Source organism: Coregonus lavaretus (assembly GCF_964263955.1).
Source record: "Coregonus lavaretus genome assembly, chromosome: 25".
Taxonomy (NCBI): Eukaryota; Metazoa; Chordata; class Actinopteri; order Salmoniformes; family Salmonidae; genus Coregonus; species Coregonus lavaretus.
Window position 1 is genome coordinate 3,991,464 of NC_140012.1, and position 26,883 is coordinate 4,018,346.

At 44.4% G+C, this 26,883-nt stretch overlaps 2 protein-coding genes across 2 annotated transcripts in view; both read right to left on the reverse strand.

Annotated features, from left to right (window-relative positions):
* Positions 1-1,719, reverse strand: part of LOC311101089 (liprin-alpha-3-like) — a gene marked incomplete at its 5' end in the record, with an annotated part of 50,712 nt that extends 48,993 nt beyond the window's left edge. The window contains one exon of the mRNA XM_084142145.1: positions 1,396-1,719. Coding sequence (XP_083998271.1) covers positions 1,396-1,719 — 324 coding nt within the window. The remainder of the gene's footprint in view (positions 1-1,395) is intronic.
* Positions 1,720-17,479: 15,760 nt separating this feature from the next.
* On the reverse strand, positions 17,480-23,010 carry LOC311101091 (uncharacterized protein). The gene is made up of 5 exons (XM_084142147.1): positions 22,882-23,010; positions 21,705-22,118; positions 21,252-21,370; positions 19,415-19,536; positions 17,480-19,252 (listed from the first exon to the last, which is right to left on the reverse strand). Exons 1-5 carry the CDS (start codon positions 23,005-23,007, stop codon positions 17,937-17,939), a joined length of 2,097 nt encoding a protein of 698 aa, XP_083998273.1. The 5' UTR covers positions 23,008-23,010; the 3' UTR covers positions 17,480-17,936.
* Between the last annotated feature and the right edge of the window lie 3,873 nt (positions 23,011-26,883).

Consider the following 26,883-nt stretch of genomic DNA (forward strand, 5'->3'; position numbering starts at 1 on the left):
TGGAAATTGCTTCCAAGGATGAACCAGACTTGTGGAAGACTACAATTTTTTTTCTGAGGTCTTGGCTGATTTCTTTTGATTTTCCCATGATGTCAAGCAAAGAGGCACTGAGTTTGAAGGTAGGCCTTGAAATACATCCACAGGTCCACCTCCAATTGAGTCAAATTGTGTCAAGTAGCCTATCAGAAGCTTCTAAAGCCATGACATAATTTTCTGGAATTTTCCAAGCTGTTTAAAGGCACAGTCAATTTAGTGTATGTAAACTTCTTACCCACTGGAATTGTGATACAGTGAATTATAAGTGAAATAATCTGTCTGTAAACAATTGTTGGAAAAATTACTTGTGTTATTCACAAAGTAGATGTCCTAACCGACTTGCCAAAACTATAGTTTGTTAACAAGAAATGTGTGGAGTAGTTGTAGTTTTAATGACTCCAACCTAAGTGTATGTAAACTTCCGACTTCAACTGTACGTTATAAACTTTCATTCATAGGCTAGGTTGTAGCAACCTCATGATGGGTATAGGGAACATGTGAGTATCATGTAGTAGCCTAAACCTATCGATGTTACATTGAACTGGGTGACTGGAATGTGAATGACAGTCATCCAATATGCTGTAATAGAAATAAGGCCATGCTCATTAAAAAAAATAATCCTCACTAATCTTAAACAGCACCAACAGCCACTGTTGCCCAGGTAGGAGATATGTAAACAAAGATAAGTTTGATCGAACCTGATTCAAATATTATCTTTTTGAGGGAGAATATACCCACTGAAGAAAATTAGCCTTCACCTACGGTGGCCATGAAGGTCAATCTAATGAAACATATGAACACAGTACTACTTTTATAATGCCCTATCAGATCCAATTACAGTGCTAAAAACAAACAAATGTTTCCCTCAATCTGTGATGAAAAATAGCTAAAAGAAAATGCTGACACAAGTAAGGGAGCAAAAAGACAAAAGGGAACACAAGTACAAATGCTCTCCATGTGTAAGTACAAGACTGGTTATTCTAAAGAGGCAGGAGTGGAATTAATTGATGTCCCTCTCTATAGTTTATAGTTTTTCTCTATATGGTGGAGCACACTGATCTGCCACTGCAGGAATTTATTGTGAGCCAGCTTTGCTCTGCAACTGACGCATACACAGACAAGCACGCGCATGCATGAACACACGCAAACACACATGCAGTCGCACACATGCACGCACCATACACAAACACACGCACGCACAGACACACATACACACTCAGACATGCCAATCACACCCACATACTCACATGGACATACATTGACTCTACCCACACTCATACTGTACCCCCCCCCCCACACACACACACACACACACACACATGCAGGCACACGCACACGCACACACACACACTACCATACCTGTGGCAGGGCGATGGACAGCTGTCTCGAGAGGGAGTCCTTTTCGTGGCCTAGCTCTCTGAGGCGTAGCTGGGCCGTCCCAAGGCTGTCCTGGGTCTCCCTTAGGCTGTCCAGCAGCCTCTCCCTCTCGGTCAGCATGTTGACCATCAGGGACTCCAGGTTCCCTGTGCTGCCCCCCTCGTCACCCCCACCCCTTGATTCTCCTCGGCCACCGTAGCCCCCTCCCCCCATGGCTCCACCAGGGCCCCCAGCCCCGACCCCAGGAGAGGAGAGGCCTCCACCGCGCCCATCCTCCGAAATGGTGGGCATCACCTCGCACATCATCATGAGACTGGAGAGTGTGTGGCGGGTTCTGGGAGAAAACGTCTATGTTGGGAGTTTGCGTTTACCCAAAAGCCCTGTGTGCAGCCCTATGTGCAGGTGTTCCGTGGGTCAAAGTGTGTGTACGTGTGATTCGTTGACAGAATGTCTCTGTTACTTGAACAAGATCTTCTGTTTGAGTCTGTCCACCTCTGACTGAAATGACAGTATATAAAAAAGAGAAATCGTTCCTTTAATTCTTTGTCAAAAATAGTTTTCAATCGGTCATGTTTGACGCTTCCTTTTCACTCCTTCTGATTCCATCTACTGCCTTACTTCTTCTCTCCAAAACAACACTAACAAATAGGCCTAGTGCACTTTTCTCTCTCGCTGCTTTTTTCTTACTGTGCAACAACCTGGGTTTTGTTTACCAGGAAGGATCTATGTCAGGGTTCCCCAACTGGCGGCCCGTGGGGCCTGGACGAATTTGACCCGCGAGTCATATTATTTGGCCCTCCAAGCTGGCCCTCCAAGGTTTCTGAGCAGAGAAAATAGTTTCTTTTAAAAATGTGACATGAAAGACTGTAAAAACACCAGCAAATCAGCTAAAAGTGATTTTAATTTAGGAAATCTGTTCCAAAGTATTCCCACGCATAATAGAGAGATATATGTGATCATATACAAATGTAAGCAAGGTTTGAAATTATTATGTTTTAGTCAAATGTTATATCTGTTTTGGCTTCTTGCGGTCAATTCTGGCTCCCTGACCATCCACTCAAGAAAAAATCAGCCCACGGCTGAATCTAGTTGATGATCCCTGATCTATGTGCTCTCGAATGACCGAAGGAGGAAGTATCTATGGGAAACTGGGCTGTGGTGGGAGTCTAGCATTGGCTGAGGGTGAGGAAGGGGAGGGGCTGGAGGAGAGGAAGGGATAGAGGAAGGCCCACCTTCTGACTGGATCAACTGGTTGGGTCTTCACAGCACCCAGAGCGATAGCTGAAAGAAATAAAGATAGACAATGTGTCACATTAGGCACACCTCAGTTAACACACTGTATACAACATAGGAAAGACAAGCTAGGCCAGTACTACCACTACTGTATGAAAAATGTATGCACTCACTAACTGTAAGTCGCTCTGGATAAGAGCGTCTGCTAAATGACTCAAATGTAAAATGTAATTCAACAACAGAAACCTGTACTGTAACTTGATGTACTGTAAGTGTAGTAATCTCAAGCACCTCTCAAACATGGACAGATAATGACTCCAAATATGTAATGAAATATAGGTGCAGGACCTGGGTCGTGTTCAGCAGGGCACGTGTTTGCAAATGTTTTACACTGGAAAACAAAACAATCTGTGTTCTTACTGGTGTTACCTCCCCATTTCAAAATGTTTTCTCCCTACTGAACATGACCCAGATATTGACCACATCTAGTGTGTTATACATATTAGTTTATTCTCTGTGATTAAACAAACAAAGTGTGTGCAAGCTTTTTTTCTTGCAGCCCAGCACTAGAACACCTGATTCAGCTAATCAAGTTTTGAAAAAATGGCTGATTATTTGATTCAATCCTGGTCCCAGGGAGACACAGAGTGTGCAGGCTTTTGAGACCACACGGACCTACGTAACCTAATCTAAAGGCCGGAAGACATCCCCAGTTCCAGATCCTCACCTCTCCGGACTGGGGAGCAGACCGGCACATAGTGGTTCTGTAGTCTTTTCGAGAGAGACTACTAGTGGTACAGTAACAACAATGGGCTGTCTGGGAAGACTACAACTCCCAGCCTGTGTCCCAATACTTTACAAACCCTTCCTTTCTTTATATTTATTTAATGATCACAGATCAATAAGGCGACTGGATAAGGTTTCAAGCTTATTTCCCACACCTGTCCAGTTTAGGTTTGTGAACAGAGAGGATAGGCCTAAAATAGCGATCTAAGGAAAGATCAGTGTTTTTCTTCAAGCCTGGTCCTGGGCACCCACAGGGTGTGCAGGCTTTTGTCCCTGCCCCTTCCTAACACATACTTGATTTAATAAATCGGGGTCTGGAAACTGGTGTGTTAGTGCTGGAATAGATCAAAAGCCTGCACGCCCTGTGAGTCCCCATTCAGGACCAGTAAGGAAGAACACTGGTCTAGGACCATTGTTACATTTCAATACATGATGTGGTGGCTGTGGATAGGGCAAGTCAGGACATCAGAACCATGAGTCAGTCTGGGTATCCATTATAGCATTCCCTCCATGACCTGCCAGGAAGAGGATGTCTGGCAAACTGTAACCCACCCAGCACCTACTGCACCTGGGTTACTGCTGCTGCTATATCAGTATCTTCCATCTCATCCAGGAGTGCTAAGGAGGACCACCAAGGCCGTCTCTCATGCCATCCTTTTACTGGTACGGGCAGTGGTCTCCAACCCTGGTCCTGAAGAGCTACTAGGTGTGCAGGCTTTTGTTCCAGCCAAGCACTGACACACCTGATTCAGCTCTGAGGTAGGGGAACTTAGTGATGGCCAGTGCACTGCCTGTACAGGGGACTAGAGAGACAGAGGACTAGAGATATGGATATTTACAGAAACATATTCATACGCAATGTAGAACACTGCCATATGATCAAAGCACAAACAGACTGGACAACCAGGCAATGTGACACTTTAAGCCCCTGCACTTCTGGACAAGGACTATACGTGGCCCAAGCCTTTCCACAAAATATACTCCCAATAGTAACGTAGTAGTATTTTCATTATCTTTGTGGGGTAGGCTATTCAAACATGTTAACGACCATACAAACAGTTGACACAAGGATACAAAGGCGACAAACCTCTCAAGACAAACAAAGTCCCGAATTATGGACAAATTATTATATAGAGTCAAAGATAATTGGGCTTGTGATACCAATTCCGTCCTTTTTCATGGCAAGATTAGGACTATAGAGGCAGCTGATTTTAGGTGTACTCAGCTTCTGAAAGCTAGTTGGTCATCTAGCACAATGTCTTGTTTGCACCTGACACACTGACTAATATGCAATGTGGACTAATACTGCATCATTGAACAGTTACCAAATGATCTCTATATACTATTTATCATCATACTTGCCATCACCCTCATCATCTCTGTCAACACCCCATAGCTCTCACATTCCTGACATGGTTGTGGTTGTTCTTCCCAGCCCAGAGTAGTAGGCTATCTCAGGGTTGCTCTCTATATGGCCAATTAGTAGCAGGCCCCAATCTTGTACAGTATTAGGTTACTAAAAAAGCAGCTATCCATGAATGGGGGACTAATAAGGATAATATGAAACGTTTGAGAGAGAGAGAGAGAGAGAGAGAGAGAGAGAGAGAGAGAGAGAGAGAGAGACGAGGAAGGAAGGAGCAAGGCAGCATTAACAGCGCTGTTCACCAGACATTGGGGTGGAGAGGGGAGTGTGGCTCAAGGCTTTCACTATTGCTGACATTGGAAGAAAGTGGGGCATGATCTGTTCAACATAAATGTTGTCTTATATAGGCTACTCAGCATTTACACACACATAAAATTATCTATTTTAAATGTTTACACATTAATGATGACTGAGACAGCGGCGGTTTGTCCTGTGCCACATTATTCACAATAGCGAACACAACTAACCTATTTCCATCCATCTCATTCAAAGAAACGCATCATTAGAATCAATAACTGATTGTCGGCAGCTGGGCAGAGTGAGACAGAATCAAAGGAAAGAAAACCAATCAAACATGCCTTTAATCGTATCCCCGACCATGTTTCAGTGCTGAAAATGAGGCGTTTGGAGATGACAGCTATAGGCTACTTCCAGTTTTGAAAAATACTATTTGATAAAACACACACACAGCCCCACACAACTAGAGACATTCCTGAATGTTAATAAAAACATCCACAGTTTGCAGGAAGATATCTCGATGGTTAACTTTCATCATGGCATAAGATATAGGCTACTCAGTTTATGGAGAACCGCACGTCAGAAATACGCTGAACGGAAACCAAAATGTATGTCACACATTTTGGATACAATTTAGTCCAGAGACAAACAAGAGAGAAAACCACTAAAATAATGGTTATCAGAACATTCTTGGAAATCGTTGCTTAATAACGGTAGCTTATATGCTACAGTTTATTAGTTTATTATAGGCTTATAATAAACTTGGCAATGCGTAGGCTACATATACGTTATATGTAGGCTATATTCTCTCTCTCTCTCGCTCTCTCTCTCGCTCTCTCTCTCTCGCTCTCGTGCGAGCCCTAAATAAATTGTGGTGTGTGTTGCTAACGCACCTCTCAATGCCTGACATTATCGAGCATTGCATCGTTTATTTTATTTATTTACCTCCCGCCTGTATTCCCCTCCCTTCCTGACAACACAATAAACATAGGCTAACTGGTTATCGGCTACACACAAACGCACACACATTTTCACACACTCTTCTCTTTTCATGCCATAAGAAAATGGGTTGCGAGGGGCGGTGGAAGTTCCGCCTTACCATAGTCATCGTGTGATGCTCATATTGTCCAAATCTGATGTTAAATATTTCTCGGACCCATCTCCGCGGATTTTGCCTTTGTGGCTGTGCTGCATTCAAATACCCAGATATATGGTTCCCCCTGTCTCTCTCCTTTGCACATGTAAACAGCATAAGGGAGCGGGGAGCGGCGCTACACCACCTTACCATAGCCTCCCCCTCTGTCGGATTGGAAGGTAATGGGTCTTAAAGAAACAATCTCTCAGCATTGCCCCGCAGCTCTCTGTGATTTACGCGCGCGCGCACACACACACGCATACTCAGGTACACGCACACACAAACAATTAATTATAGGCTACAGTAAATGTCTATAAGAGACAGCTAGGCCATGTTGACAGACAGACAGACAGACAGACAGACAGACTTAACCATTATAAATTGACCACAACATGCATAAGATGTTCATATAATTTCAACAGTAAACCACTAAAATACCATAAATGTGTTTTACAGCACATGTAAGACTTTTCTGCAATTTCAACAGTAAAACACTGCAGAATACAAAGTAAATTACCTTAAATGTGTTTTATATAATTAATTATGGTGCATTGAGGAAAATGTTGTGGGCGGGGAAACAGTCTCTTGCTCATTAACATATTTTAAGGCATACCTTGTAAGAGGCTACATTTGTTGCACCCATGAGTGAGAATGCTGTATCCCCACTGAATACAGTAATACAGTAAAAATACAGTAATACATCCTGAAAATCTACCGTAACTTGCTGGCCAATTCAGAATACAGTATCATAATGTATTTTTGGAGCACCAAAAACCTTTTAAACACTAGTGGGTGCATGCTATTGTTGTTTCTGACTTGTTAACATAATTAGAGGTGAGTCTTGTAAAAGGCTATATTTGTAGCACCTGTTAATGAGAACACTGTATATACATTTAACTGATATGTGGTAGAGGTTCCCTAACAATTACATTTATATAGGAGACAGATCAGAGTGGCAGCAAGTGGCAGTGTTGCTGTAGGTGGGTGTGGTGGTGGAATCAGGCGCAGGACGCAGAAAATAAGTCCAAAAGACTTTAGTGAATGCACAAACTCAAGCACGATGAAATGCCCTGAGGCGAGAACTCCGCACGCAGGCGAAAACAAAACGGGCGCACTAAACATTTGCGACAAAACACTCCTATACATAGGAGAACAGCTCAACCGAGCAAACAGTATTCGAACTAGCAAAACGCACGACAGTGAAAACAATCACACACAACACCTGACAAACACAACGAGAACTTATAGGACACTAATGACACTAAACGATAACAGGTGTACAATACCAGACCAGACCAAACGAACATAGAAACATACAACGGTGGCAGCTAGTATTCCGGAGACGACGAACGCCGAAGCCTGCCCGAGCAAGGAAGAGAGGCAGCCTCGGCCGAAACCGTGACAGTACCCCCCCCTTGACGCGCGGCTCCAGACGTGCGCCGACTCCGGCCTCGGGGACGACCAGGAGGACGCGGAGCAGGGTGCGTCGGGTGACCACGATGGAATTCCGTCAGGAGAGACGGGTCCAAAATGTCTCTCCTCGGCACCCAGCACCGTTCCTCCGGGCCGTACCCCTCCCACTCCACTAGATATTGGAGACCCCCCATCCGACGTCTCGAATCCAAGATGGACCGCACGGAGTACGCCGGTGCCCCCTCGATGTCCAATGGGGGCGGAGGAGTCTCCCTGATCTCATTTTCTTGGAGTGGGCCAGCTACCACCGGCCTGAGAAGAGACACATGGAACGAGGGGTTAATACTTTTATACTCAACAGGTAGTTGTAATCTGTAACACACCTCGTTCAATCTTCTCAGGACTTTAAATGGCCCTACAAACCGCCGACCCAGTTTCCGACAGGGCAGGCGGAGGGGCAGGTTTCTGGTAGAGAGCCAGACTCGATCACCAGGTGCGTACACCGGTCCCTCACTGCGGTGGAGATCGGCGCTCGCCTTTTGACGACGGAGGGCCCGCTGCAGGTGGACGTGTGCAGCGTTCCATGTCTCCTCCGAGCGCCGCACCCACTCATCCACCGCAGGAGCCTCGATCTGGCTCTGCTGCCAAGGTGCCAGAACCGGCTGGTACCCTAACACACATTGGAAAGGGGTTAGGTTAGTGGAGGAATGGCGTAGGGAATTCTGGGCCATTTCGGCCCAGGGAACGTACCTTGCCCACTCCTCCGGCCGGTCCTGGCAGTATGTTCTAAGAAACCTACCCACATCCTGGTTCACACGTTCCACCTGCCCATTACTCTCCGGATGGTAACCCAAGGTGAGGCTCACCGAGACCCCCAACCGCTCCATAAAAGCTCTCCAGACTCTGGAGGTAAATTGGGGACCTCGATCAGACACAATATCCTCGGGTACCCCGTAGTGCCGGAACACATGGGTGAATAGCGCTTCGGCGGTCTGCAGGGCAGTAGGAAGGCCCGGCATAGGGAGCAAACGACAGGGTTCAGTCTCCTCGCTGCCCGGATGTACTCCAGGTTACGGTGGTCCGTCAAAATGAGGAAAGGGTGTTGAGCCCCCTCAAGCCAGTGCCTCCACACCTTTAGGGCCTGTACCACGGCTAACAGCTTCCTGTCCCCTACGTCATAATTTCGCTCCGCCGGACTGAGCTTCTTGGAATAAAAAGCACAGGGGCGGAGTTTAGGTGGCGTGCCAGACCGTTGCGAAAGCACGGCTCCTATACTGGCCTCTGACGCGTCCACCTCTACCTGAAATGGTAAAGAGGGATCCGGATGTGCCAGCACCGGAGCCGAGGTAAACAGGTCCTTCAGCCTCCCAAACGCCCTGTCCGCCTCGGCTGACCACTGCAGACGCACCGGACCCCCCTTCAAAAGAGACGTTATGGGAGCTGCCACCTGTCCAAAACCCCGGATAAACCTCCTGTAGTAATTCGCAAACCCCAAAAACTGCTGCACCTCCTTCACAGTGGTTGGCGTTTGCCAATTACGCACGGCTGACACCCGGTCTACCTCCATCTTCACCCCTGACGCAGACAACTGATAACCCAAAAAGGAGACCGACTCCTGGAAAAACAGACACTTCTCTGCCTTGACATACAGGTCGTGCTCCAACAGCCTCCGCAACACTCGGCGCACCAGGGCCACATGCTCGACTCGGGTAGATGAGTACACGAGAATGTCATCTATGTACACGACCACCCACTGCCCCTGCATGTCCCTGAAGATCTCATCCACGAATGATTGGAAAACTGAAGGAGCGTTCATCAACCCGTACGGCATGACAAGATACTCGTAATGGCCCGAGGTGGTACTAAAGGCTGTCTTCCATTCATCGCCCCCCCTAATGCGCACCAAGTTGTACGCGCTCCTGAGATCTAATTTAGTGAAGAAACGCGCCCCGTGCAATGACTCCGTCATGGTCGCAATCAGCGGGAGTGGATAACTGTACTTCACCGTGATCTGATTGAGACCACGGTAATCAATGCACGGGCGTAACCCACCATCCTTTTTCTTCACAAAAAAGAAACTCGAGGACGCAGGGGAAGTGGAGGGCCGTATGTATCCTTGTCTCAGAGATTCGTCTATGTAAGTCTCCATAGCTCTCTTTTCCTCCTGAGACAGAGGATACACATGGCTCCGTGGGAGCGCAGCTCCTGCCTGGAGGTCTATCGCACAATCTCCCTGCCTGTGGGGAGGCAACTGCGTCGCCCTCGACTTACTGAACACAATAGCCAAATCCCCATACTCAGGGGGAACGTGCAATGCGGGCACCTGGTTTGGACTCTCCACCGAGGTAGCCCCTACGGAAACGCCTAAACATCGACCCACACACTGGGCAGACCACTCCATCAGAGCCCTCTCCTGCCACGAAATAGACGGGTTATGGGTACTCAACCAGGGCATGCCCAGCACCACCGGATACGCAGGCGAGTCGATCAGAAATAGCTGGATCATCTCCTGATGACCCCCCTGCGCACACATCCTAAGTGGCGCCGTGACCTCCCTGATCAAGCCCGCACCCAACGGACGGCTAACTAGGGCATGAACGGGGAAGGGGACGTCACCAGGGAGAAGGGGAATCCCTAAGGCTAAACAAAATTTCTTATCAACAAAATTCCCAGCCGCGCCTGAATCTACCAGCGCCTTATGCTGGGAATGAGGTGCTACCTGTGGAAAACGCACAGGTATACAGAAGTACGCAACAGAGAGCTCTGGGTGAGTGGGGCGCCTACTCACCTGGAAGGACTCCCCTGTGCGGGGCCTGTCGTCTTCTCCCCTAGGAGGCCATCCCCAGCACCTAGCCGCGGTGTGTCCTCCCCGACCACAGTTGGTGCAGGAGATGGACCCCCTCGTACTCCGACCCCTCCTCTCTCTAGCGCCAGCGCCCCCGAGCTCCATGGGGCACGGCTCGGACGCGCTGGAGGGTGAAATGGACGGACCCCCATCGGGACGTCCGCGGGTAGCTAGCAGGGTATCCAGCCTGATGGACATGTTGACTAACTGGTCGAACGAGAGGCTGGTGTCCCGACAGGCCAGCTCCCTGCGGACGTCCTCGCGTAGACTACAGCGGTAGTGATCGATGAGGGCCCGCTCATTCCACCCTGCATCCGCCGCTAGAGTACGGAATTCCAACGCGAACTCCTGGGCACTCCTCTTCCCCTGCCGGAGGCAGAACAGACACTCCCCCGCCGCTTTCCCCTCCGGGGGATGGTCAAACACCGCCCTGAAGCGGCGGGAGAACTCTGCGTACGTGATGGTGGTAGCGTCTATTCTCCTCCACTCGGCGTTGGCCCATTCTAACGCCTTGCCGGAAAGGCATGAGATCAGGGCGGACACGCTCTCGTGTCCCGAGGGCGCCGGGTGCACGGTGGCCAGGTAAAGCTCCACCTGGAGAAGGAAGCCCTGACACCCGGCAGCGGTCCCATCGTAGGCCCTCGGGAGCGAGAGTCGAACTCCTCTGGGTTCCGGAGCGGGAATGGGCTGACTTGCCGATGGTGAGGGCAGGGAAGATGGCGTTGGGGGTGTCCCTCGGGTCTCCCAGCGTTGGAGGGTGGTGATCACCTCCTGCAGGGCGGACCCCATCCGCAGGATCTGGTCATTCTGCTCCCGGACCCTGTCCTCCAACGTCTCCTGTGCTGCTGCGGCTCCTGCTGATTCCATTCGATTTGGTGTGTGATTCTGTCAGTGTTGCTGTAGGTGGGTGTGGTGGTGGAATCAGGCGCAGGACGCAGAAAATAAGTCCAAAAGACTTTAGTGAATGCACAAACTCAAGCACGATGAAATGCCCTGAGGCGAGAACTCCGCACGCAGGCGAAAACAAAACGGGCGCACTAAACATGTGCGACAAAACACTCCTATACATAGGAGAACAGCTCAACCGAGCAAACAGTATTCGAACTAGCAAAACGCACGACAGTGAAAACATTCACACACAACACCTGACAAACACAACGAGAACTTATAGGACACTAATGACACTAAACGATAACAGGTGTACAATACCAGACCAGACCAAACGAACATAGAAACATACAACGGTGGCAGCTAGTATTCCGGAGACGACGAACGCCGAAGCCTGCCCGAGCAAGGAAGAGAGGCAGCCTCGGCCGAAACCGTGACAGCAAGTCTCAAACCTTTAATGGTTGAGTGGCTAGTCATGTCCTTTTGATCTGTTTTGCCCTTTAGTTACCTGTCAGTTTAGAAGCCTTTGTTAAGCCCTAAAGTGCAAGTGATATAAAACACCAAATATCAGTTGGTATGATGTAATATACAGTACCCGTCAAAAGTTTGGACACACCTACTCATTCAAGGGTTTTTCTTTATTTGTACTATTTTCTACATTGTAGAATAATAGTGAAGACATCAAAACTATAAAATAACACATATGGAATAACGTAGTAACTAAAAAATTGTTAAACATATCAAAATATATTTTATATTTGAGATTCTTCAAATAGCCACCCTTTGCCTTGATGACAGCTTTGTACACTCTTGGCATTTTCTCAACCAGCTTCATGAGGACCGCCACAGGAATGGAAGAACCAGAGTTACCTCTGCAGCAGAGAATAAGTTCATTACAGTTACCAGCCTCAGAAATTGCAGCCCAAATAAATGCTTCACAGAGTTCAAGTAAGAGACACATCTCAACATCAACTGTTCAGAGGGGACTGTGTGAATCAGGCCGTCATGGTCGAATTGCTGCAAAGAAACCGCTACTAAAGGACACCAATAAGAAGAAGAGACTTGCTTGGGCCAAGAAACATGAGCAATGGACGTTAGAATGGTGGAAATGTGTCCTTTGGTCTGGAGTCCAGATTGGAGATTTTTGATTCCAGCCATCGTGTCTTTGTGAGACGCGGTGTGGGTGAACGGATGATCTCCGCATTTGTATTTCCCACCGTAAAGCATGGAGGAGGAGATGTTATGTTATGGGGTGCTTTGCTGGTGACACTGTCTGTGATTTATTTAGAATTCAAGGCACACTTAACCAGCATGGCTTCCACAGCATTCTGCAGCGATACGCCATCCCATCTGGTTTGGGCTTAGTGGGACTATCATTTGTTTTTCAACAGGACGTGACACAACACTGGCTGTGTAAGGGCTATTTTACCAAGAAGGAGAGTGATGGAGTGCTGCATCAGATGACCTGGGCTCCACAATCCCCCGACCTCAACCCAATTGAGATGGTTTGGGATGAGTTGGACCGCAGAGTGAAGGAAAAGGAGCCAACAAGTGCTCAGCATATGTGGGAACTCCTTCAAGGCTGTTGGAAAAGCATTCCAGGTGAAGCTGGTTGAGAGAATGCCAAGAGTGTGCAAAGCTGTCATCAAGGCAAAGGGTGGCTATTTGAAGAATCTCAAATATAAAATATATTTTGATTGTTTAACACTTTTTTAGTTACTACATGATTTCATGTGTGTTATTTCATAGTTTTGATGTATTCACTATTATTCTACAATGTAAAAAATAGTAAAAATGAAGAAAAACCCTTGAATGAGTAGGTGTGTCCAAACTTTTGACTGGTACTGTGTAATTACATATTCACTATTAGCAGTTGATGAATAGTTTTTCAATAGAATTCAACAAAGTACTGTATTGCTGTATATTTAGTGCAGCATACTGTAAATTATGGTGCATTGTGGAAAATTATTGCGGGAGGGGAAATAATAATTGTCTCATTAACATATTTTAAGGCGTGTCCACAGCCGTGGGAACATCTTGCTCTGTTTGGGGGTGGGGGTGCTGCGATTTTTTTGCTGACGGGAAGCCTTTGTTAAGGCCTCTAGAAGTGCAAGTAATATAAAACACGTAGTATTAATTACTATGCTGTAATAAACAAATGCCTAGCAGCCAACCTGCTTGCTCCAATTCCTTGAAATTGCAGTAAAATACTCTAAAAATAACTTTCTTACAGTTTATTTGTCCGTTTTACAGTTTTGTACTGTTTTTCATTGCTTTGGATATTATAGTAATTTACAGGAAGCTGACATCAAGTTACTGTGAATATCTTAGTACTGTATTGGCACTAGTCAGAGATACAGTTGAAGTTGGAAGTTTACATACACTTATGTTGGAGTCATTAAAACTCGTTTTTCAACCACACTTTTGGCAAGTCGGTTAGGAGATCTACTTTGTGCATGACACAAGTAATTTTTCCAACAATTGTTTACAGACAGATTATTTCACTTCTAATTCATTGTATCACAACTCCAGTGGGTCAGAAGTTTACATGCACTAAATTGACTGTGCCTTTAACCTGCTTGGAAAATTCCAGAAAATGATGTCATGCCTTTAGAATCTTCTGATAGGCTAATTCACATCATTTGAGCAATTGGAGGTGTACCTGTGGATATATTTCAAGGCCTACCTTCAAACTCACTGCCTCTTTGCTTGACATCATGGGAAAATCAAAAGAAATCAGCCAAGACCTCAAAAGAAAAATTGTAGACCTCCACAAGTCTGGTTCATCCTTGGGAGCAATTTCCAAATGCCTGAAGGTACCACGTTCATCTGTACAAACAATAGTACTCAAGTATAAACACCATGGGACCGCACAGCCGTCATACCGCTCAGGAAGGAGACGCGTTCTGTCTCCTAGAGATGAACATATTTTGGTGCGAAAAGTGCAAATCAATCCCAGAACAACAGCAAAGGACCTTGTGAAGATACTGGAGGAAACAGGTACAAAAGTATCTATATCCACAGTAAAACAAGTCCTATATCGACATAACCTGAAATGCCGCTCAGCAAGGAAGAAGCCACTGCTCAAAAACCGCCATAAAAAAGCCAGACTACAGTTTGCAACTGCACATGGGGACAAAGATCATACTTTTTGGAGAAATGTCCTCTGGTCTGATGAAACAAAAATAGAACTGTTTGGCCATAATTACCATCGTTATGTTTGGAGGAAAAAGGGGGTGCTTGCAAGCCGAAGAACACCATCCCAACCGTGAAGCACGGGGGTGGCAGCATCATGCTGTGGGGGTGCTTTGCTGCAGGAGGGACTGGTGCACTTCACAAAATAGATGGCATCATGAGGAAGGAAAATTATGTGGATATACTGAAGCAACATCTCAAGATATCAGTCAGGAAGTTAAAGCTTGGTCGCAAATGGGTCTTCCAAATGGACAATAACCCCAAGCATACTTCCAAAGTTGTGGCAAAATGGCTTAAGGACAACAAAGTCAAGGTATTGGAGTGGCCATTACAAAGCCCTGACCTCAATCCTATAGAAAATGTGTGGGCAGAACTGAAAAAGTCTCAAGTGGCGCCAGAGTGGCGCAGTGGTCTAAGGCACTGCATCGCAGTGCTAGCTGTGCCACTAGAGACCCTGGTTCGAATCCAGGCTCTGTTGTAGCCGGCCGCGACCGGGAGACCCATGTGGCGGCGCACAATTCATCCAGGGAAGGGGAGGGAATGGCCGGCAGGGATGTAGCTCAGTTGGTAGAGCATGGTGTTTGCAACGCCAGGGTTGTGGGTTCGATTCTCACGGGGGGCCAGTATGAAAAAAATAAAATAATGTATGCACTAACTGTAAGTCGCTCTGGATAAGAGCGTCTGCTAAATGACTAAAATGTAAAAAAAGCGTGTGCGAGCAAGAAACCTGACTCAGTAACACCAGCATTGTCAGGAGGAATGGGCCAAAACTCACCCAACTTATTGTGTGAAGCTTGTGGAAGCTACCCGAAACGTTTGACCCTAGTTAAACAATTTAAAGGCAATGCTACCAAATACTAATTGAGTGTATGTAAACTTCTGACCCACTGGGAATGTGATGAAATATATAAAAGCTTAAATAAATCATTCTCTCTACTATTATTCTGACATTTCACATTCTTAAAATAAAGTGGTGATCCAAACTGACCTAAGACAGGGAACTTTTACTAGGATTAAATGTCAGGAATTGTGAAAAACTGAGTTTAAATGTATTTGGCTAAGGTGTAAGTAAACTTTCGACTTCAACTGTATATATTCTGAAGACCAGTGTATCCTTAACTACAACATTTTCAGTAATGGTTACAGAAACGTTTTACTTGCTATGACTCTGATGTTAATTTTTTTTACAACCTTGGTTGAAAGCACCGACTGTAAGCACCGACTTTCTAAGGACAAGAGTGCCCGCTAAATGACCAAAATGTAAAGGTAAATGTAAAAATGAAAACTTGCAAAAAACACTGGGTAATATGTCACCGGGTAATTACAGTAATATGCTGTAATTGTAATTGGTACTGTAAATTATATTTCTTAACTGACTTGGTACTGTAAATTCGATTACAGTAATATTTGTGGTACCATAAAATTGATTACAGTAGCTCTTCTGTACAATGAATTACAGTAACTTACTGGCCAATTGCTGCCAGTATGTTACTGTACATTTTACAGGAAATGTTTTACAGTGCATAATATGATAACAACCTAACAAATGAAACTGAATATGGTGTGCATTAGGCTAGTTCGAATATACAGTAAGTATTTATAATGTATAATGCATCCATATAGTTTATAGGTCTTCTTAGCCAACAAATCACCTATGATGTGGACAGATGTTCTGGTGTTGCACAAGATTTAAGTCTAATATTATGTAGGCTGCACCAGATATGTATTTTTGTAATGGAAAATAGGCCACATGACTGAGGAGGCAGGTGCAGTGCAAACATCAGAAACTATACTTGTACAAACAACTTTTTTAGTTTGTAAAATGGGCTGTGATATTTGTAATTTCACTCACTGCACCAATCAGTGAATATTTAACCGAATGTACATTTCTACAGATGTAGGTTCTTAATTTGAGCCAGTTTGCTTCAGCAGGAAAATAATACTGGATTATAATTAATGGATTTATTTTGTAGGGGTTGAAACGTTTTCTTTTAGGCAAATAAAGTCTGACATTTTAAAGTGGGTTTTACAAACTTTAGAAGCCTTTTTAAACCAAATACGCTACACTTTTGCATTTCCTGCTATGCAGGAAAATTCTCAGCAACTAAAGAGTGATCAAATTAAGATCCTACATCTGTAAATAGTTGTTTGTACCTTGATCTGACTGTTCTTTGCATATCAATGAAATTAGATTACGCATATTTATGTTACTCTATTATAATGCAGGCTACTTTTGTCTTTAAAAAAATACATGACATAAAAGTATGTTAAACTATCCATTCCGGGCTGAGTATGGTAAGAAAACCATTACAGTCAATACAATATGACAAGAATGCTAATATATGTTTATTACATGAATAAGTGTGCAGTTTGTAAATGTAGTTGTCATGTTGTATTCTGAAAATGTTGATGTGTGAGTAGTATACCATGTACATACTGTATACCAGCCTATATTCAATTCCATTGCATTGCATGTTCTTTAAAATAAATAAATAAACAAACAAGACATTGTTTGATATATAAATGTAGTTTCCATATAGAATATATCGATATTGATAGCATATCTCAGGTAAACAGATAAGCTGGTTGAGTTTGTTACAGTCAAAACAGAAGGTAGGGCTGTTTTTAAGCACAAGAGAGCCCAGCAAGAGGTGATGTAACGTGTTCTCAGACAATGATGTCATTGATTGAGACACAGCAAGGATTTAAAGTGACAAAGGCGTTTTAAAAAACCCGTTGCAATTCTGCGTTAGGCCTGATCAGAGAAGAGTTAACCAGAGGGAGTAGGAATCTAGAGGACCAGTGTTGAGGGAAAGAAAGTGCTATTGATGAAACGGGAGCAAATATACATGCATTACTCCCACATGTCATATATATTCCTAATTTTATAATAATAGTCTCAATGCAAAATATGGTAATGCCAGACATGTTTATTAATTAAGACATTTGAGATACAAAACACAAGCACCATTCATGTTATACAGTGAGAATAACAATAAGTGATTGGTGAACAATGAACCCCCATCCAACTGTGATACGCGTGTATTTGCTCAGTGTTAGATATGTAAACTGGGTGGAATGACTGTGTAACCTTGGACTTTTGACATGTAGATTAGTTTATTGCCTTAAATTGTATTCATACTACATACGATCACAATATATACGTATATACAGATTTTATGGTGAATTCCATGTATGTTATTTTCTGTTGGTAGCATATCCTGATCATAGATTTATTTTATGTTCATCGATTTTTCCAGGATATGACATAAAAAATAACTTTCGATACTTTACCCCCCCATCCTCCTCACTACTCCAGTCTCTATTGTACTACATCTTTTTTGTCATTCTCCATTTTTGTGATCCCTCTATAAACTTGTCCGCAGTACTGTTACTCTCCCTCTTCCAAACGAGGCACTTCGATCCGCGCTTTCACCCTCGTATAGGCCTAAAGAATTGGTTTTGGATAGGCTACCTCTTTTTTGGACCGCCTCTTCCCTCTCTCCACCTAAACTGCTATTGCCCACTTTCAACACTGCAGTTCCCTCCTGTTCTACCTTCATATCTACTGTCTCAACTATTCCACAATTTCCTTCTCCTGTTTTCGACTTTCCACATGTATCCATAGAGGGAGCCTGTTCTGATTCAGGATTACCCGACGATTCGGGATTAGGTTTTCTCGATTCCTGACTTTTCTTCATTTTCCATTGACTCTCTTGACTGGGTTCCTCCGTTGCTTTGGACAAGGCGTCATTGTCCGGTATCTCTTCATAGATGCATAGGTCATGTGCTGGTTTGGTTGAGGCACATGATGTTTGATTACCAGATAGTGTTAGTTGTGCGTTCAGGTCCATAGATGTTGAGTCTTGCTGCTCATTGGTTGTAGTGATGTCTCCACTATTGTCTGTGGCTGTATCATGACTTGTGGAGGATTCTGAAGGGTGGCAACCTTCAATTTGTTGGTCTGTTGGTCTTACCACACTATAGGTCACTTCATCTGCTCTTGAAATCTCACTGGTTGCCCCCTCCATCTTTTCTTCCTGATCGGAAACTGATTGTCCATCAGTCATTGTAATGTCCGTGTCTGATAGATTGATGTCACTTGTGATTCTATAGAAGAGGGAATGATTCTCCAACATTTTCTCTAAACTTTCACTGATAGAAAATGTGGCGCCATTGGAATCAGTTCCTGCATCATGAGATGTTGGATCATTGTCCAAATTCAAGGTTTCCTCATGGCATAATGACTCTATTCCGTGGTCTTGTAAAGGTATGAATTCTCGCCACTGATTGGTTGAGAGGAACCATTCTGCTCTCTGATTGGTGGACAGAGAACTGCTTTCACCATGATCGATTGAGAGTTCCTCTTGTTCTTCCTCCTCGCACCTCCTCTTGAATCGCTGGCCTCCATCGGTCTGGTATACAGTCATCGAGGATATCTGTTTGGAGGAAGTGGATGGTTTCTTTTCTTTTTTATGTTTCATGATACCCTTTCTGTCACTGTGACCATTGTGTTGTGTTTTGTTCCCAATATGACCCTCATGGCCTTTCGTATGTCCCTTTCCCTCATCTGCATAAAGTAGTGTCTCTCCAGGGGTGGGAGGTTCTACTGTTCTGTACCTACGAAGAACAGCTCCGTCACAACGGCACCAGCCTCCGCACACATCCTCATAAGGTCCAGAAACTGAAAAGTACAGAAAGTTCTGGAATTGGTGTGATTCTCTGAATGTAGTACAGTGTAGACTGTATATTAATGAGAGTAATGTAGCAGAAAGGACAAACTTTCAGCATACATTTCTAAAAATAATTGATTGTTTGTACCTAAGCATTATGGCTAAATGAGTACCTGACATCTCCCTGCTATTTCTGGCCTTGTCATAGGTCTGTGTAGAAGGGGTGTTGTGGAGCTCCTGTTTCTCTCCCCTGGTCAGTGGACGGCCGGGCGCCACGGCACTCTCTCTGACTGCACTGAGAGAGAGAGAGAGCGAGAGAGCGAGAGAGAGACATAGGGAGGCAGAGCAGAAAGAGGAGGTGGAAGGAAAGCCCTGAGATTAAAGCTAGATTTGTAGATGCATGCAAACTCATAAGAAAAACACATGACAAGAACATACTCTACCAATCAAAAGTTTGGACACACCTACTCATTCAAGGGTTTTTATTTATTTTTACTATTTTTTACATTGTAGAATAATAGTGAAGACATCAAAACTATGAAATAACACATATGGAATCATGTAGTAACCCAAAAAGTGTTAAACAAATCAAAATATATTTTATATATTTGAGATTCTTCAAATAGCCACTCTTTGCCTTGATGACAGCTTTGCAGACTCTTGGCATTCTCTCAACCAGCTTCATGAGGTAGTCACCTGGAATGCATTTCAATTAACAGGTGTGCCTTTTTAAAACTTAATTTATGGAATTTCTTTCCTTCTTAATGCATTTGAGCCAATCAGTTGTGTTGTGACAAGGTATTGGTGGTATACAGAAGATAGCCCTATTTGGTAAAAGACCAAGTCCATATTATGGCAAGAACAGCTCAAATAAGCAAAGAGAAACTACAGTCCATCATTACTTTAAGACATGAAGGTCATTTAATACGGAAACTTTCAAGAACTTTGAAAGTTTCTTCAAGTGCAGTCGCAAAAACCATCAAGCTCTATGATGAAACTGGCTCTCATGAGGACCGCCACAGGAATGGAAGAACCAGAGTTACCTCTGCTGCAGAGGATAGGTTCATTAGAGTCACCAGCCTCAGAAATTGCAGCCCAAATAAACGCTTCACAGAGTTCAAGTTACAGACACATCTCAACATCAACTGTTCAGAGGGGACTGTGTGAATCAGGCCTTCATGGTCGAATTGCTGCAAATAAACCACTTCTAAAGGACACCAATAAGAAGAAGAGACTTGCTTGGGCCAAGAAACACGAGCAATGGACATTAGAACGGTGGAAATGTGTCCTTTGGTCTGGAGTCCAAATTTGAGATTTTTGGTTACAACTGCCTTTTCTTTGTGAGACGCTGTGTGGGTGAACGGATGATCTCCGCATGTGTAGTTCCCACTGAAAGCATGGAGGAGGAGGTGTTATGGTGTGGCGGTGCTTTGCTGGTGACACTGTCTGTGATTTATTTAGGCACACTTAACCAGCATGGCTACCACAGAATTCTGCAGCAACACGCCATCCCATCTAGTTTGGGCTTAGTGGGACTATCATTTGTTTTTCAACAGGACAATGACCCAACACACCACCAGGCTGTGTAAGGACTATTTTACCAAGAAGGAGAGTGATGGAGTGCTGCATCAGATGACCTGGCCTCCACAATCACCCGACCTCAACCCAATTGAGATGGTTTGGGATGAGTCGGACATGAAGGAAAAGTGAAGGAAAAGCAGCCAACAAGTGCTCAGCATATGTGGGAACTCCTTCAAGACTGTTGGAAAAGCATTCCAGGTGAAGAAAATAAAAACCCTTGAATGAGTAGGTGTGTCCAAACTTCTGACTGGTACTGTATAGCAACACAGAGACAGGTCTATGGACATGGGAGTTAGAGTAATTTATATCCCTTCTAATAATTGTCTCTCTACATAGTGAAACATACTGAGCTGTCACAGAAGAGATTCATCATGACCCAGCTTTCTGACTGATAAACACACACAGACACACACACACACACACACACACCTCTGGATGACTCTCTCCCTGATCCTCTCTACACGTCTCTGCTTGGCCTCTCTCTGCTCAGGGGTGAGGCAAAGATCAGGGTCCGGGGCAGAGGTTAGGAGAGTAGCACATCCCTCAACCTGTAACATGAAAGCCACAATCCTGAGTCTGTGTTTCATGAGGCATTCATAAGTTGTATTCTTTAGGAATCAATGGATGAATATCATTACTCGAAATGGCAGTTGAACAGAAGGACATCTACCAGATTGTGACTTTGAGATATGTGGCATGCTTATCCGTACAAGAGTAAAAGCCCAGGTAAAACTGTGATAAGACCTAACATGTTTCAGTTGATTGGCGATCAGTAGCTAATTAGCTTGTGAAAAGCCTTTATTAGAATATGATTTAAAACTGAAATAAGAGATGAGATTAAATGAACTATACTGAACAACAAGTCCACATCAACCATCTTACCTTCTGTTCCTCCTTATGACCTCCTCCCAACACTTTTCTTGTAGAGTCATGACCCCCATCCTCCTCTCTTACCCGGGGAACAGAGGCCACACCACCATTTCCCACAACGGCCCAGTCACAACTCTGATGGAGCTTCAGGGCCTCCGCAGCAGTCTCCGCCTCTGTCCAGGAGTCGTCTCTGGAGGACTTGGTGGTGACATTGTGGCTCTTCTGGGCCCTGGTTGCATTGAGCCCATTGGAGTTTTGCTCCTGCCTCTCTGAATCTAGCTCCTGTAGAGCCTTAGCCAACCGTTGGGCTGGCAGCTGCTCCTGGCTCATCTCAAGAAGTGGTTCCTCCACAGAAACGCGTTGGGCAATCAGAGAGGACGGTAAGATGGCTTTGACGACTCTCGTCACCCTCACAGCAAAGTGGGCCTGAAGAAAAAAAAAGAGATTTTCCCTGAGTGACTCATTCACATGTATAGGCCTGCATGTATGCATATGCAAGTAACTGCCAAAATAAAGGAAACAATTGAGTAAATGAGGGCTACAAAGTATAATGAAAGCAAGCGCTTCCACACAGGTGTGGTTACTGAGTTAATTAAGCAATTAACATCCCATCATGCTTAGGGTCATGAATAAAAATGCCCAGTTGCCCATTATTTTGGCTACCATGGCTAGAAGAAGAGATCTCAGTGACTTTGAAAGAGAGGTCTCAAAGGAGCATAGGGTGTTTAAAGTGTGTGTGTGTGTGTGTGTGTGTGTGTCTGTCAGTCAGTCAGGCTGTCTGTCTGTCTGTCTGTCTGTCTGTCTGTCTGTCTCAGTCACCAGATCTCAACCCAATTGACCACTTATGGGAGATTCTGGAGCGGCACCTGAGAGATAGTGTTTTCCACCACCATCAACAAAACACCAACTGATGGAATTTCGTGTGGAAGAATGATGTCGCATCCCTCCAATAGAGTTCCAAACAATTGTAGAACCTATTCCAAGGCACATTGAAGCTGTTCTGGCAGCTCGTGGAGGCCCAACGCCCTATTAAGACCCTTTATGTTGGTGTTTCCTTTATTTTGGCAGTTACCTATACGTACATATATGTGTGCATATACAGTACAGTATGTATATATTCATACAATGTTGGATCATATACTAATATACATATGGAAATCCATTACACACTCATCCTCATAGAACCAACCTCTTCTTTCGGATCTGAACTTTGACACTGGGTTTGGGTCGTGAGATCGGGAATTGGCGGTTTCCTCCGACTGGCTAGCCTTTCCTGATGTCTCCTCATCCTCTCTATCTGCTCCTCTTCACTCATCCTCCCCTTCTGAGGAAAAGGTGATGCTTTAGTACAACGTGTATGACTCCAATGCATAGAATGAATGGAAGTCATAGATGTCGTGTGTGAAAAAACAGACTGGTAGCAGGAAAGCTTGAGAATGCCAAGAGCAGTAATAGTGCCAATAGAACATCTACGATATTGTGTGTGTGTGTGTGTGCGTTTGGTTTTACTCTCCTTGTGGGGACCATAAGTCCTCATAAGGATAGTAAAACAAGGAACATTTGGATAAGTGGGGACATTTTGCTCGTCCCCACAAGGAAAAAGGCTGTTTTAGGCATAGGGGGTTGGTTTAGGGTTACATTTAGGGTTAGGGTTAGAATTAGGGTTAGGGGTTAGGTTTAGGGTTAGGGTTAGGAGTTAGGGTTAGGTTTCAGCTCAGGTTCAGGGTTAGAGTTAGGGGTTAAGGGTTAGGTTTAGGCTCAGGTTTAGGGTTAAGATTAGGGTTAGGTTTAGGGGTTAGGGAAAATAGGATTCTGAATGGGAATCAAGTGTTTGGTCCCCACAAGTATAGTAAAACAAACATGTGTGTTTGTGTGTGTGTGTGTGAGAGAGAGAGAGAGAGAGAGAGAGAGAGAGAGAGAGAGAGAGAGAGAGAGAGAGAGAGAGAGAGAGAGAGAGAGAGAGAGAGAGAGAGAGAGAGAGAGAGAGAGAGAGAGAGAGAGAGAGAATTTCTTGACACATAGGAAATAATTAACCAAAAATAGAGCAAACTGGAATTCTATTTAGCCCTAAACAGAGAGTACACAGTGGCAGAATACCTGACCAGAGTGACTGACCCAAAATGAAGGACAGCTTTGACTATGTACAGACTCAGTGAGCATAGCCTTGCTATTGAGAGAGGCCACCGTAGGCAGACCTGGCTCTCAAGAGAAGACAGGTTATGTGCATACTGCCCACAAAATGAGGTGGAAACTGAGCTACACTTAGAGGCACATACAGTATTTCCCTCAGATTATACAGACCCACAAAGATTTGAAAACAAATCAAATGTTGATAAACTCCCATATCTATTAGGTGACATACCACAGTGTGCCATCACAGCAGCAAGATGTGTGACCTGTTGCCACAAGGAAAGGGCAACCAGTGAAGAACAAACACCATTGTAAATACAACCCATATTTGTGTTTATTTATTTTCCCTTTTGTACTTTAACTATTTGCACATCGTTATAGCACTGTACATAGCCATAATATGAAATGCCTCTATTCCTTTGAAACATTTGTTGTAGTTTGTTGTAAACAGTAATGTTTACTGTTCATTTTTGATAGTTTATTTCACTTTTGTTTATTATCTATTTCACTTGATTTGGCAATGTAAACATAAGTTTCCCATACCAATAAAGCCCTTTGAATTGAATTGAATTGAGAGAGAGAAAAAGGGAGAAGAGGTTGGGTGTAAATACAGCGAGAACCACAGAGCTATGTGTCTCTGTTTCCCTCTGTTGACTGTCAGAGATATTGAAACACGCCCTAATTGTAAGGAATCAGATGAGAATCAAAACATTTGAATTTGGCTTTGATTGAAAGAAAATATCATTTAAAAAAAATCTGTCAGTTATTTGTATTCTATCAAGTGATTTACATTTTAACAAGGTGCAGATGGTGGAGACGTAGATGAATTAGACAATTGTACCTTATTTGTGGGATCTGGTATGGACCATCTTGAACTAGACTGAGATTCTGTGGATGACAGATATAGAGCGAGAGAAGGAAAATGAGTGTACAAGAAAGAGCAATTGATAACGTGACGAAAACCTGACAAGGACAATACAGTACAGTGTAACACCATCAGAAGGAACGTTTGCTATAGTTATACCATACCGGTATTTCCTCAACTCTGGAAATCGATGATCCATAGGTGGTTAATGTACATGATCGTCATAGACATAGTCAAAAACTCCATATCATACTAGCTACCTGATGTCTCTCTCTGTGTTCTGTCACCGTGGGTATCAGACTGTCTGTTTCCTCTTCTGTCCAGTGGATATACTGGGTCACTGTAGATGCCCTGGAGGACATACAGCACATACACAGAGATCATGGATGCAACAGAGATATTTACTGTGTCATTGTTGAGGATTCAAAGTGGTATTATCAGCATGGTTGCGTCCTGATTCTCTACCCTTCTCCCAAAGTGTGCGCTTGCACACTACCTGTCATGGATTTGAAAACATTGCATTGGTGTAAGCATTGGCTGGAGGGAGTTTCCACTATTGCTAAATCAATTATAGGGAGTGAAAGTGCACGCTTTGAGAAAAGGGTAGAGAATCAGAATGTAACCTACTGTGTCTCTCAATACTCACCTCATAGTTCGGATCTATCCACACATGCCCCTGGTCTCTTCCCTGATTGGTGTCTTGGAGCTCCTGAGGTAAAGGGGGGCGGGTCGGAGGCTCTGATTCAACTCCCTAACAAAATCATACCCATTATTAACCAATCAATGCTTATTGGTTCATTACACCGAACAGCACACTTATAAGAACATTGTCTTACAGTGAGGGAAAAAAGTATTTAATCCCCTGCTGATTTTGTATGTTTGCCCACTGACAAAGAAATGATCAGTCTATAATTTTATTGGTAGGTTTATTTGAACAGTGAGAGACAGAATAACAACAAAAAAATCTAGAAAAACGCGTGTCAGAAATGTTATAAATTGATTTGCATTTTATTGAGGGAAATAAGTATTTGACCCCCTCTCAATCAGAAAGATTTCTGGCTCCCAGGTGTCTTTTATACAGGTAACGAGCTGAGATTAGGAGCACACTCTTACAGGGAGTTCTCCTAATCTCAGTTTGTTACCTGTATAAAATACACCTGTCCACAGAAGCAATCAATCAATCAGATTCCAAACTTTCCACCATGGCCAAGACCAAAGAGCTCTCCAATGATGTCAGGGTCAAGATTGTAGAACTACACAAGGCTGGAATGGGCTACAAGACCATCGCCAAGCAGCTTGGTGAGAAGGTGACAACAGTTGGTGCGATTATTCGCAAATGGAAGAAACACAAAATAACTGTCAATCTCCCTTGGCCTGGGGCTCCATGCAAGATCTCACCTCGTGGAGTTGCAACGGTGAGGAATCAGCCCAGAACTACACGGGAGGATCTTGTCAATGATCTCAAGGCAGCTGGGACCATAGTCACCAAGAAAACAATTGGTAACACACTACGCCGTGAAGGACTGAAATCCTGCAGCGCCCGCAAGGTCCCCCTGCTCAAGAAAGCACATATACTGGGCCGTCTGAAGTTTGCCAATGAACATCTGAATGATTCAGAGGCGAACTGTGTGAAAGTGTTGTGGTCAGATGAGACCAAAATTGAGCTCTTTGGCATCAACTCAACTCGCCATGTTTGGAGGAGGAGGAATGCTGCCTATGACCCCAAGAACACTATCCACACCGTCAAACATGGAGGTGGAAACATTATGCTTTGGAGGTGTTTTTCTGCTAAGGGGACAGGACAACTTCACCGCATCAAAGGGACGATGGACGGGGCCATGTACCATCAAATCTTGGGTGAGAACCTCCTTCCCTCAGCCAGGGCATTGAAAATGGGTCGTGGATGGGTATTCCAGCATGACAATGACCCAAAACACACGGCCAAGGCAACAAAGGAGTGGCTCAAGAAGAAGCACATTAAGGTCCTGGAGTGGTCTCCAGACCTTAATCCCATAGAAAATCTGTGGAGGGAGCTGAAGGTTCGAGTTGCCAAAAGTCAGCCTCGAAACCTTAATGACTTGGAGAAGATCTGCAAAGAGGAGTGGGACAAAATCCCTCCTGAGATGTGTGCAAACCTCGTGATTGCCAACAAGGGTTTTGCCACCAAGTACTAAGTCATGTTTAGCTGAGGGTTCA